The sequence below is a fragment of the Pipistrellus hanaki genome (genome assembly GCF_964339955.1).
Source record: "Pipistrellus hanaki genome assembly, chromosome: 2".
Lineage (NCBI taxonomy): Eukaryota > Metazoa > Chordata > Mammalia > Chiroptera > Vespertilionidae > Pipistrellus > Pipistrellus hanaki.
In genome coordinates, this window is record NC_140504.1 from 41,601,365 (window position 1) to 41,615,325 (window position 13,961).

Consider the following 13,961-nt stretch of genomic DNA (forward strand, 5'->3'; position numbering starts at 1 on the left):
GACCCAGGAATCTGAATTTCTAACAGGCATCCCAGGTGATTATGATATACCCTAAAATACAGAGTCACTAGTTTCAGGACAGAGTACAAACATAAATGGCTTTCAAGACTCTTTCCACTCTCCCTTAATCCCCACTGCTCTCAATCTATTTATGCACCCTTTCCTGCTTGATCTTTGTCCATTCTGCCTGTGCTTTCATCTCCCAGAACAACTCTCTGCAAAGGTCCTCCAGACCCTCTTAAGTTGTATGGATTTCTTGTTCTTTTTAAGTTCCCATAATACTGCAATCTACACTTCTCTTATGACACTTAACTCCTCTTGCCTATGTGTGAGACATAGAAGCACAGGACCTTTCCTTGCATGCTAGTTTGAGCTCTTTGAAGTCAAGGACTTAAAATAGCAGGCAATGCATTGAAGGAATGTACAGCCTCTGAGAGGACACATTTTCTTGGATGATATCTAGGTGACAAACTTTGTACCTTTTCTGTAATGAAAGAGATTTTGGCTTTATGAGGGGCAAGTTTCTTTTTAAAGAGTTACAAACAAACAAATATCAACAATAATCAAACCCCCCCAAATAAAGGCTATTGATTATCCACAGAGATTTTATTTCCACTTTAGATCTCTGACAGGAGACACGGAGTGCAGAGGCACCTTACAGAGTGGTGAGCTTGTGATATAAGATATACAATATATAGCATCCTCTACATGCAGTGTTCATAGGCACAGGAGTGTGGTTTCATGAACCCATTAGAAAAGTGGACACTTCCCAACTGTTCTCTTGGGAGTCCCTCTCAGGGGCTTCTCTGGCCATCTGTCTCTGGTGGAAAAATCCCAGGAAGACTGTCAGTCCTGTAAAGGCCATGGAGAGGCTGCTGGCAATTGGAAGCACTGAGTGCTGGAGCTAGAAGGACCCTGAGGGAGATCCAATGCCTTCCTTTTATAGATGGGGAAAATGAGCCCCCAAAGAAAAAGTGATTTGTCAAAAGTTATACAGCCAGTGGGGAACAAAGCTGGGGCTGGAACTTCGGATTCTTGGCTCTCCGTCTCATTTCACTGCCTTTCATAGGTAAGTCTCTGCTGCCCTTTACTCTGGCTCCTGCAAACTGGAGGAGTACATGCCTCTGAACATTCATGCTGGTGGATTCTCTGCAGAGCTCAGATCATGGGCATGCTGGGCAGCCTGCTAGGATGAGGTCACTCCTAATGTCCTTAGCTTACCCTTCTTTCATTTTCCTGCTCAGAAGCACAGCAGGGCACAGCATGGGCCTTCTTTTCTTTCAGATGAGTCTCCATGCCTAGGGCTGGGGCTCAGGCAACCTTTTCAGATGAAACATTCCAAGGCTGGCAGGTTGCTTTATGCTTGTCTGGAGTACCTCATGCAGTCAGCTGGTATTTGAGGGTAGACATGTGGTCCAAAATGACATGTTCTGAGTTGACAATAGGAATTTAAGAGGATTGGAGAGCCTTCCACTGCTTTTCTCTTTTCCAAGTCATCCAGCTATCCCCAGCTTTCTTTTTGTTCCTTTAAGTCCCTTTAACAGATGCCATAAAGACTAAGGCTTGGACTCCAAGAAGCTTTTGGGAGAGAAATCCCGGATAAGAGTGCTGCAGGGATTTCACTAGGAGAGCAGGGCCTTAGGGTATAATCTCCATCTTCCCAAACCTGAATGGGTTTCTCCTAGAGAAGTAACTAGACTTGTCTGTGTCCAGAGGATAGATCTAGGAAAATATATGCACTTGGAGTTCAGTTCAATGTAAGAAAACATTTTCTAACAATCAGATCCAGTTATAGCAACCATGGATTTGATAAGTGAATAGGAGTGAATAAGGCCACTGGAATAAAGCGGGACTGGAGAGTAGTGCTAGGACTGGCCCAGACTTCCAGCTCTTTTGTATTGCTGAGGACAGTGAGGCCTGGATAGGGGAAGGGATTTGCTCAGGGCCATGGGCCCAGGTTTTTTTTGTGTAGAGACTCTCCTCTATACCACTCTACTGCCTCTCAGGGTCCTGGGGTTTCCTCAGAGGATGGGAGCAGCATATTCCATTCCATTTGGTCTAGTGAGTAACATGGAGTGTGCTGTCAGAAGTGTGGAGTCAGCCTCGCTTGGGCTGAGGCAGGGCGGGTAGGCCCTGAGGAGGCCTGTCAGCTTCACCGTTCCACCTGGAGCTCCCCGAGGCCTTGAGGAGAGCCCATCTGTTTCCACACCCAGTCTACATAGTTGGAGACCTTTGTGTAGACCCCATAGACCTGCTTGCTGCCACATTCTTCAGGGCCTCCCCAGGACACTAGGCCTTGGGCCACCCAAGTCTGGCTGAAGTCATCAAGGATGACAAAGGCCCCACCACTATCTCCAAGGCATGTGTCCTTGCCACCCTCATAGTAGCCGGCACAGAACATGTTCTCCGTGACACTGTAGTTGCCCAAGCGGGACTCATAGCTGGTTTTGCACTCTGCGTGTGGCACCACAGGTAACTTGACATACTGCAAGACATCTGACAAAGTCCGAGTGCCACTGCTGATGATCTCATCCACTGTCACATTAGGATTGGAGATGCCCCAGCCCGCCACCAGGCCTAGCATGTGGGGCACAGGGCCTTTGGGTTCTGGTCTTGGCAGGCAGATGGGCATGATGTGGGGTCCCAGTGGCACAGGTTCCTGCAGTTGTACCAAAGCTATGTCGTGGTTGTAGTTCTGGATGTTGAAGTCTGGGTGGAGCACCACTCGGGCAGCTGAGCTGTTGACAGCCCCTGATTTGTCCCTCATATCGTGCAGGCCCAGGTAGACAGTGATGTGCTCCTTGGAGACTGGTGTCACTGTGTTGTCTCTGCGTTGGGAGCGCAGCACATGGGCTGCTGTGAGGATCCAGGATTCAGAGAGCAGGGCCCCACTCCCAAACCACTTGTCATTTGGCACTCTCGAGGTGTCCTCCACCACTATCAGGGCCTGCCATGGGAAAAGGCCGGGCTCGGCATTCCGGCCCCCGATGATTCTCTTGACCAGGTTTGGCAGGGTGCGGGAGGGCTGACCACACACTGTAAGAAGAAGGAGGGAGTGGGGACAAGAGACACACTGTGAAAAGGTCATCATGTGAAAAGAGACACTAAGAGAAATTCATACCTCACCCACTGTAGATTTTGCCACCACAGGACCCTACTCTACAACATGGGCCACACTAGCCTAGAAGATCTCTGTGCTGGGTTTTATGTTTGCCTAAATTTTTCTAGCCTGGCTGAGCTATAGTCTGGACCTTGTGTAATCAGGGCCATCTATGGATCAGACCATTTCATGCATGGACCATCAATCATCTTGAACCATTTCTAGCCAGGATCACTTTTGGGCTAGACCATCTTGAGCCTGGCCAGTCTCCAATATGATCAACAACCCCCCCGCTCCTTTTTTTTTTTTTTTTTTCTCTCTAGAAAGGCATCTCATATTCCAGTAGTCCATACTGTGGGAAGTTATAAAACTTCTTAAAACCACAGGTCATGGGCTTTGAGAGATGAAAGAAACTAAAATATGGTCTAGTAAGTCACAAGAAACACTTGTAGTAGGAGCCAACACACCTGAGGCCTTGACCTGAATTTTCTCTCTTATGTCCTGTATGACTTTGGCTAGTAAATTGCCCTCTCTAGATTTTAATTTTTGATCTGCTAAATGAGGCAGTTTAAAATTATCTCCAAGGATCTTTTAAATCCCAAATTCCTTTAATTTTTATTTTGTTTGTCCTGGTCACCCCCATTTTATAGGTAAGTAAAACTCTCCAGAGATTAAGTGACTATCCAAGGTCACATGGCTATTAAGTAGCAGAGGCTTAACTAGATTCTACAACCAATGTTTTGTCCTGTATTCCACAATGCCTCATTACATGTACAGATCATGTGATGGTCCCTCTAACCTTTTCTTCTCTAGCATAAAAGACTCAAGCTGAAAATTGATGCCCAGGGCAAGTAAGGATAGAAAAAGGTGGCATAATCTACAAGCAATGATGCATGGGCTCTGTTCTGAGCCACCCATCATTGCACACAGGAACTCTGTATACCTTCAGTGGAAGAAGAAAGGTCTGATCAAACTTCGTTCCTCTGAGTTGTACCCCAAGCATGCACATGCACCACCAGCCTCCTACAGCCAAACACCTTTGGCTCATGAGCAGAGGGTCTTCAGGATCATGCCCCGCTGGCTAAGAACAAGTTCACATGAACCCTTTCCAGCATGGTTCTTAGGCCTGGGAGGTAAGCCTGGTGGGAACATGGGCCTCTTCTTGGTTGCAAATGGCCAGGCTACACTCCTTGGCCCTAGAAACTAGCAACAAAGACTAAAGAGCATTTGAGTATTCTTGGCACCTTTGGGAAGGCATTTAGAAACCTAATGCTTTTCAGATGTGCTTCTTCCTGATGCCAAATGTTTCTTATTTGTTCTTGAGTTACCCTGTTGTTCACCCCAGGCCACATATGAGCTGGCCTTTGCTAACTCTCTGTGGTCTGGCCTTTCACAGTTGAAGGCCAGATTCCCAATTACAAGCAGCAGCCTACAAGGTGACAGCTCAAGGCAGGTCTGTAATGAGCCCTGCACAATGACTCATCTAGTGCCCAAAAAGACATGCCTGTGGCTTAGTCCATGATAATAACAAAACCAGTGCTGGAAAAAATGGCGCTTTTTTTCCAACCAAGGTGTCAATGGCATAACCCAAGTCCTAAAATGTCAGAGTTGGGGTAGCTTGGAAAACAGCTAATTTGCAGATGGAGAAACCAAGGTTCAGAAAAGGCAAGTGACATACTCAAAGTCAGAGCCATTTCTTATGACTCTAACTTCATTTTCTCCACAAAGACTGTTTTTCTTCTTGTTATGGTTTTTTGCTTTTAAGAGCTGGATAATGCAACAAGCCATTGACAAGGCTCATGGAAACAGGGTCATTCTTTCAACTGACACCATTCTACATCTAGTCCTTCCCTAGAGAAAGGAATCTTCTTGAAATATTATAGTCTTGCCCTAGCTGGTTTGGCTCAGGGGACAGAATGTTGGCCTGTGGGCTGAAGGGTTCCAGGTTCTATTCTGGTTAAGGGCACATGCGTGGGTTGTGGACTCAATCCCCAGGAGAGAGGCAGAAGGCAGTGATCAATGATTCTCTCTCATCATTGATGATGCTCTCTTTCTCTCTCCCTTCTCTGAAATCAATAAAAATATAATTAAAAAAGAAAAGAAATATTATAGCCTCAGCTGTACTGCAGCCAGACTTGAGCCTTAGAAGACTGGAGGAACTGAGGGAGTGCTTTCAAAACAAAAATGTGATATTGGGTTCATGAGGATGGCATAAACTATAATCAGAATCAAGAAGTGTTCAGAGTGCTATATTGACATCAAAAGTTTTGGGTTCACCTTCCAGCTCTGCCCCTTACTTTCTGTGGGTAGTTTTGGATAAACCATACTGCACTGATTCTTAGTTTTCTCATGTGTAAAGTAAGGGGAAAATAATATTTGCTTAGTAGTTTTTGTGAGAAGGTGGATATTATGACACTTGGCGAAATCGTTTTTCTTTGTTCTGGCTTCTTTCTGGGTTCAATCTCAGTGTTTTAGGAGGAGAGAATTTATAAATCTTTAGCCTGGTCCAATGATGCACCATGGTTCTGCCCAACATCAAGTGTTAAAATAATTTTATGACTCATTGTATCCAATACTTTGTATAAATATAGAGGATGATGACCATAAAAGTTATAGAATGTAATGGATCACATGGGTTTGCTCCTTCACCTCTGAGTTATGGAATCCTAGTCCCAGAGATATTACTTACCAAAGATCACAATTAGGAAATGATAATACCAGAATCAGGATTCAAGCCCCTGATTCCCAGCACAGGGCCTCTTCTCCTTCCAGAGGTCATAACATGGCTGCCCAGAATCTACCTGCAGTGCTATTTTCTTTGGTCCACATAGTATTTTTAGCAAAGTAGAGATGTAAACTTCCAGTTTGTCACAGCTCTACCATTTCCCAACTTCTCTTAGACTTCACCAACAGTATAGTCTTGTGTGTCTTTCTGACTAAGCCTACGCAAGTTTATGGGGATTAGTAGAGTATAAATGAATTGACCTTCCCCCCCCCCCTTTTTTTTTACTTCCTCAAGAATCCTTTCTAAGCATAAAACCCTAAGTGAAGTCTTCCTAACCAGCCCTCACCCCTCTACTCCCAGACAACCACAGGCACTGACTTCTTTCTTCTCTGGGATCTCATAGCTCCTCAGTGTTGGCCAAAACTGATTCCCAAATGCTGACACTTTCTTCAGTTCTTAAGGCTAATGGTAGACAACTCTGTAGCTTTTCCATTTTAATGTCTATTCTAACATCTAAAAGCCTACTGAGTGATATTGAGGATTACTAAAGTGTAAATAACACTATCTCCATCAAATAACAACACTACCTCCATCTCTCTAACCGTCTGGTTCAGTAAAATACAGATGCTACACACCACTTCACCACACTCTGAAACTCCTACTGCTGGAGGAATCTGCAGACAGAATCAGGACTGCTCCTCAGTGCTGTCTTGAATGGTTTTGTCTTTCAATTACTGCTATTCTTGCTTTTTTTAAAGCATAAATTTCTGTTGCGAATATTAAGTATAATTTTAATTGTTTAAATGTGAATATTAAATATAATTTTAATTGTTTAATGTGAACATTAAATATAATTTTAATTGTTTAAATGTGAGTTATTTATTTAACCCTACATTTAGGGCTATACTTTTCTACTAAATTGGTTGCAATATACTAGTATACATATATGCAACATGATTGTGATGCAAACCATCTATACTTTTAATGCTAACACAAGTATCCATAAAATATACCCTAAATCCATAGCTGCACATTGACTCCCTATTACTACAGTTTTTTTAAATTTAAAATGGTTCAGGTGAGCTACAGGGAAGCAGCAGTCAGCAAGACTTGAACACATTGATCTTTGAAATAACTTACTCTATCCTATAGTTATTTCTCTGATATTGTTTGTTTCCTCTCCAACATGGTGGGTGATTGAGGATGGGTGTCCACTTTCTTGATTTTCCTGACACATACACACTTATAGACTAAAAAACTTGGTGTGAAGGGAGCAAAACTACAGAGAAAAGAGACAGAAAGGCTCCTGGGCTGATAGAACATGTGAATTTAGAAATATAGAGGCTAATTAGTTTGAGAAGGTGTGAGGCTGCGTTTATCTGACCTTTGAACCTCTAAAGGTATCTTAAAAAGCAATCAAAGCATCATGCCCTCAACTTTCCCCTCCATGAACACCCAGAATTCCTGTGGCCATAAGGCCTTGAATAGGAGACCTTGAAGCAGATGACTTAGGGTGAGGTACCTGGCAGACAGGTGGGCTGGCTTCTCCCCAGTACTTCATTCATCCAGACTCCTTGGGCAGAACAGGTGTATATACCTGGGAGAGTGAAAAAAGATTGAAGAAAGGGGAGGAAATGGTCAATTTAAAGCACATGGAAAATAGATCTTGGTTCTTAATTCCTCTACTGTGGATCATTTTGAGTCTTCCAAATTATCTTTCTGATGCCATTCCATCTGAGCCAATCCACTCTGCAACCTGAGGCCTCTTTCTAAAAATGAGGATCTCACCATGTCCCTCCTCTTCTCAATATTACCAATAGCTCCTCATTGCCCTAAAAAAACAAATACCAAAAGCTTCAGCATGGTGTCCAAGGCTCTGTGCAATCTGACTCCTGCCTGTCTGCGACTGCTCCCTCCCCGCCCAGCCCTGCCTAGCTCCTGGCAGGCACTTATTATTAGTCACACAGGCCTTGGTTCACACAGTGCTCTTTGGCACACTTTCTCTTCCCTTCCTTTTCCACTTAACAAATGCTTTAATGAATCACACCTATGTCTACCATCTCATCTGCATTTTACAGTAGCTCTGTGAGCTCCATCACTGCTCCCTTTTTAAAGTGAGAACTTGGAGAAATTAGGAGAATTTTCTTAGTGCTTACCCTAACCCTAACCCCAAGTTTGGCAGAGGCAGAACTGATCAGTCCCATGTCCCTGAGGATTCTTTCTCTGTGGGAGGCTTTGAATGTAGATGTGTGGATTACCATGTGGCCTACCTCTTGGCATGCAGGCCTGAGCCAGGGAGAGGCATGTCTCCAAATGTTTTTCATTCCCAATCCTGCCAAACTGTGGCCAACTGATTGACTGTTTCAGCCCCCAACATAACCCTGAAACCCAAAGTATGTGTGAGGTGGAAGGGGGCTGGTTTAGCAAGCAGGGCTCACCTGTGATATTGTTGTACATCTTATAGTAGGGCTGCTGGCAGGAGTATCTGATCTCAGATTTGTATGTGGTCAGGTTGTTCCTTGTGGAGAAGGTAACCAGCCCATGTTCCAGCTCTGCTGGGGCACCACAGTCTGCAACTGAGCGAGAAGAGAGTAAGATCCCTCAATTATCTGTTGCTCTTCTTCTTGGGGCCATTTGGCCTGTTGTGCACTGCACATAGCTTTGGTAAGTCATGCTATAGTCTGAGAATGATTCCAGGAGATTATGGCGGGCACGACCTATGAAATCACCAGTGGCCTTGCTTTTGGGGTCTCTCCCATCTATTGTGTGGTCAATTCACTTATCCTAATCTCAATTTCAGGGCAAGAGCACGTCTTCTAAGATTTAAGCAGACCCATCTCTTCCCTACCAGGGCTCTTTCCTTGACTTCCAGATCTATTGTACATTCCTCTTAGCCTCTTCTTCCCAAAATTGAAGCCTGTGGCTCAGCAAGAAATTCTGGCTGAGAAGAACCAAAGGATGTTCAATACTTCCAGACCCAACCACACGCTAAGAGCCATTAATGTGCTCATACTGAAGCTCAGTAAATAAATAAACAAACAAATAAATAAATAAAACAGAAAGAAATGCAATAAAGCCCTACCCTGCTGGCTCTCTGTAGACACAAAAGTCAGGAGGTGGTGGTCAGGGTAGACCAATTTTTAGTCTTCACCTGCTTATTTTTTCTAATTATTGGTGGCAGGACATTGAAGTTGGCTATAGAATAAGACCAAAGATATCTGCTTTTCAGGGGAGATTTCCAGTCCAACAAGGTCTCAGGCAAGTTTCCAGCAGGGATAAAGTCCATTATGAGTCTACCAGGAGCCAGGTCAGAGGCTGAGGACCCAAACTGTCCATGTTTCTTCATGGGCTTCCATTAGGGCTTCCATGGTGCTCATTCCTAAGGAAATCTTATTCTTAGGTCTAAAACCTCTACCAGATTTGAAGAATCATAGAGGAATCACAGAAGTTCACAGTTGCAAAGGATTGCTAAGGCAGGTGTCAAAAAGGTCAACTTTACAGATGAGCTCAGAGAAGAGACTTAACTGGTCTAAGGTCACACAGCGAATTATGATCAGGGAACTAGACCTGACCTTAACTCAGTTTTTCTTAACTAAACAAAGCTGACAGTTCTGAAGGATCTGTTTGCTAGTTGAAACTGCCTATAATCAGTATTAGCTGGATAATGATCAATATTGATTGTCAACCTTCTGATAATTTCAGAGGACTGCATTCCAAGGCTCTGGTAGAATTTCCAGAGTTTTTCTTTTTCTGAATTTTGCCTGCTCACCTTAGAAAACAGAAAGGGGACAATTTACCCCTGAGATGCTACTCAGATATTGTGATTTTTAAGTTTAGGACTCCAAATTCTTCGGTTTGATTGAACAAGGAGTCGTCAAACTTAAAATATAACTAACTCCAATACCCTTCGGGATGGAGCAGAGGATGAAGAATGGGAATAAATGTAGGTAGATCCCTTCTACCCAAAAGGATAGCAAAAACCAGGAGAACTAGTTAGTGTTTTGTTCTGGCATCTGCTTTCCTTCTCCCCCCCCCCCCCCTCCCGCCCCGGGACAAATCATTCCCATTTGTCTTGATCACTCAAAGTAGGCACATTCATCTACACTGTGAGGAGAGCATGTGAAGATTAGCACTAGGATGACAAGAGGTGGTAATATTTATTATTGAAAGCTATCAACAGTTTTCAATGCATTTTCCTGCTGCGTCTCACAGCACATCACATTTTCTTTACTTTTTTAGGAAATGCCATTGATTGGTGCTTGAATCTTGGCATGACTTTCATCTCCCTTAACTCCAATCTAGCAGTTCATTTTGCCTAAGATATCTTCAAAACCTGATACCTAATTCCAGGTGGAGGAATTCTAGGGTTGATCTTAGATATGGTGAGAAAGTCAAGCTATGTGACATAGCTAGCACTGGTGAGAAGTATTCTGGGTGGAGGGCCTGCTTTCATATTACTCTAGAAAAGTAACTTTGCCCACTTTCTAAAGATGGTCCTACAACCATATAGAGGAAGTGGTAGATAGTGGAAAGTGGAAATCACTTCAGCTTGGGTAGAGTGAGCAGGAAAGGGGTATGCCTTCTCCCAAAGGCTATGGTGGCCCAAAGACAACTTCCCTTTTTTAGTTGCCTTGAGAAGCTCTGACTGGTATCACCAAAGATGCTGTATCCAGACTGTGCTTCCTTAACTAGTCTGTCTTCTTTGCTTTAGGAAGAGTTTCATCCTTTTCTCTAAAGATTCCTCTGGCCACTTCTACACTCTTCCCCATTCCCTTGACCTCCCTTTCTCATTATTTGGAATGGGGTGTACCACCCCATGCCTTTCTTGAGCATACTTTGCCACAATTTGAGGGCTTCTTAGAGAACTCAGAGTTGGCTCAACCCAGGAATGGCCCCCTCCCACTCAGTCTCACCTCCATCCTTTCCCTCCATGGACTTTTGTTCCAGCATCACAGTTCCCTTCCTGTACCTCTTTCTCCCCTGCTATTTTGCCCACATGGGAAACCCTATGTATTCGTGTCCTAGCCACCTCAAGGCCTTAAATGTGGCTTTTTCTTGAAAAACTTTTCTTATTCTTCTAATCAGATAGGGATGATTCCATAATTTTCTTTGCAGAGCCTTTATTTATTGACTTCTCTCTGATGTATGCATCTCATGTTGCCTGTTATTACAATTATTTGGGCCCATTTCAAACCTTCTGCCTAAATTATAATTTCCTCTATCACATCAAGTACCATATATATTATACTTTTGGGGCTTAAAAATATTGATTCAATTGTATTTAGTGACCATCCTATGTCCTGTCTTAGGGGCACCCCTGTCCTATGCGGGCACTGAAACCTCCGGGCAGCTCCTTGTCCACCCTTGCAGGATTCTGCCCTCCTCCAGAGGCCATTTCCTCACCACACTAACTAGTAGTCACAATGCAATGCAAGGCTTCTCTGATATGTGTGTCCAGATTTTGTTCAGGCTGAAGCAGAGGTTTCCAGTATGCTGGCTGCATTCCACAGCCCTTATCACTACTTACAATTGACCCTGGGATTTCCCAGGGCACCTGAGCTGAGGGGTGCTGCTTTCAATGTGATCCCTATCTTTTGCAAAACTTTAATGAGTGATTTTTCAGAAATTCAAAACGCATAAGCCCCAGAAGAAAGATGGAATCTTAGCCCTGTCTTAGGTATAAGTGGAAGGGAAGTTTTTAGGCATGAAGATATATTTAGTTTCCCTAAAAATCCAGGCTATATGAGTTATTCCTACTTCCACCTACTCATGTTAAGAAAATAGCAACAAGTAAAAATATTAAAGACATAAAGTCACAGGCATTCTGACCCATTTTAATTTGAAGTGTAAAGTGGATTGGAAACCAGGGCCCACTTTGACCTGGTCAACCTAAGGCCATGGGATTGTATATTATGAAATCTTGTGTCTCTAGGACCAAAGTCATTTTTCCTTTGAGAAGAATATGGTCCACTTAGAGGTGATAAATCTCCCATTGTCTTTTTTTTTTTAATTTATTCTTTTCTAGAGTAATGTTTGAATAATGGTTGAACCCTCAAAATGAAAATTGTTTTCATACAGGCAGGAGTTTCAATTCTTTGAGAATGTGTTGTCTTGTTTAGCATCCTTTCTGATCCGCAATGAAATGGGGAATGGAGTGTTGGCAGGGTGGGGAAGGGTGGAGTAGCTCTGGGACCCGGGGTCTTGTGAGTGATCCATTCCTGGATGTCTGCAGTGTGTGGGGTCCCGTCATTCACTGGGTCACTTGCTCTGACTTGAGTTCACTCTCCACATCCATTTCAGTTTCTGTCACCATGGTGAGGATCAAAGAGGGATCAGTGGGTCCAGAGAAAGGAAGCAGAGAGAGGAATGGAGAGAGAGAAAGAAGAGAAAAATTAGCAAGCAAACCAGAAGCAGTTCATGCTGGAAATACAGAAATCACTGCACCAGAATTGATTAAGAATGCACAGTTTAGGTACAGTCAGTGTGAAGGCAGTTTGGGATTGTAGAATTTGTACCATTCAGAGAATTTGCACAGTCATAAATGCTGGCTCATGAAGAGTATAATATTCTGCTCCGGAGTGAACTTTGCATTCACCTGACCTGGACACTCATTTGACAGATGGCATTCAGAATGGAACAGAACTTGTCAGGGGTCACTACAGCAAGGTGGTGGCAGGTCCCATAATTTTTACTTCCTGTTCTGGTGCAGGTTTCTTCACTGCACACACACTTCCTGTCAGTTCCCAACGTCTTTCAGAATCTTTGGGGACTCTCAACTTCTCAGTCTTTTTCAATTTTGTGTTTTCCCTATGACCTGGCACATACCTGGGACAGAGAGATGTTCAATAAATACCTACTAATAAATGAGCAGGGATGTCCCAAGTGTCTAAATAGGAATTCTAATAGCCCCAAACCAGGCTGTGCTGGGAAAGCCAGATCACATTAGGGAGACAAAAAATTCCTCTTTTCTGTGGCACAAAACAACAGGCATTCTTCTGTATATTAACAAAAGTCACATAAAAGAGTACCATTAAATATAATAGTGCCTAACTCTACCAACACTTATGTTACAATAAGAAGTGTCTTATTCAGGGAAGAAAATTATTATCAAAGTTTTCTACATGTGTAAATGAGAGAAACCAAAACTTTTCCTAGTGATGGAGTTGGGTAGGGGAAGAAATAATCTTTTATTGAGCTTTTTCTTATTCCTGGTGCTCCCCATGTATGATATGTACATTAACATAGGTAGTCCTCAGAACAATCAAGAATGTAGGAAACTGAGGCAAAAATAGTCTGAGTAAATTTCTTAGGGACCTGCAACTGCTTGAATCTGGATTTGAATCTACAACTTTCTGACTCCAAAGCCACATTCCATCCTCTACACCCACATTCTCCTTTAGCACCTCCTTCTCAACAGCCTCATGCATGGGTAGAACTCAGCCACAGCACCACACATGAGCCACATGTGGGAGGAGGCAGCAGATGTGTCTGCTGGCATTTAAGTTTCTCCATGTCTGGCTCTAGTCTTTTCCATCTGAGTTCTCTGTAGACCTCTGCCAAAGCATCCAGGAAATGTTGGTTGAAGCCATAAAAAGCACCTCCTGCCCCCTCCCATGTCCCCCACACATACATACTAGACTCTGACTCAAGCCACATCATCCTATAAAGAAAGGAAAATTGACAACAAGCACACACTGCTCCAAAGTTCTGTCTGGGATTTGCTTCAAGGGAGTCCCAGCCTGATAGTGTCCCGTTGGGGCAGTGGGAGTAGATCTGCCAGCCCAATGGATCTGAGCCATTTAGGAGATGGTGGGACAAGGATACCACTCCAAGTTTACATGCAGTCATGAATTAGGGGCAGGCGAGACTAATCCTAATTCTTGACTTCTCACCTCTCTGTTCTAAAGCAAATCCTCCTCCCCTTCCTTCCTGTCTCTTTTTCCTCCCTTTTTTTTTTTTTGTCACTGTAGATAAGTGTCCTAAAATTGTGGTCTTTACAAGTCTTGCATTGAAGTCACATGGGTAGGGGGAGAGGAGGAAGTGGCTGACACTTGGTATTTTTGCAAAGTTTACTAGGTTATTTATATGGAACACATTATGTTAGAACCACCAGGATATATTCTAGAATATTAAAAT

At 43.5% G+C, this 13,961-nt stretch overlaps 1 protein-coding gene across 5 annotated transcripts in view; it reads right to left on the reverse strand.

Moving 5' to 3' along the window:
• Positions 1–13,961, reverse strand: part of MASP1 (MBL associated serine protease 1) — a gene marked incomplete at its 5' end in the record, with an annotated part of 59,065 nt that overhangs the window by 12,090 nt on the left and 33,014 nt on the right. For 2 of the 5 annotated variants that reach the window (XM_084875644.1, XM_084875643.1), the window contains 2 exons: positions 7,348–7,422; positions 8,264–8,401. In XM_084875644.1, the coding sequence (XP_084731770.1) occupies positions 7,348–7,422; positions 8,264–8,401 (213 nt within the window). Of the gene's footprint in view, positions 1–580; positions 3,037–7,347; positions 7,423–8,263; positions 8,402–11,635; positions 12,129–13,961 lie in introns of those variants that run through there. The other 3 variants (XM_084875642.1, XM_084875641.1, XM_084875645.1) reach the window with 3 other exon arrangements.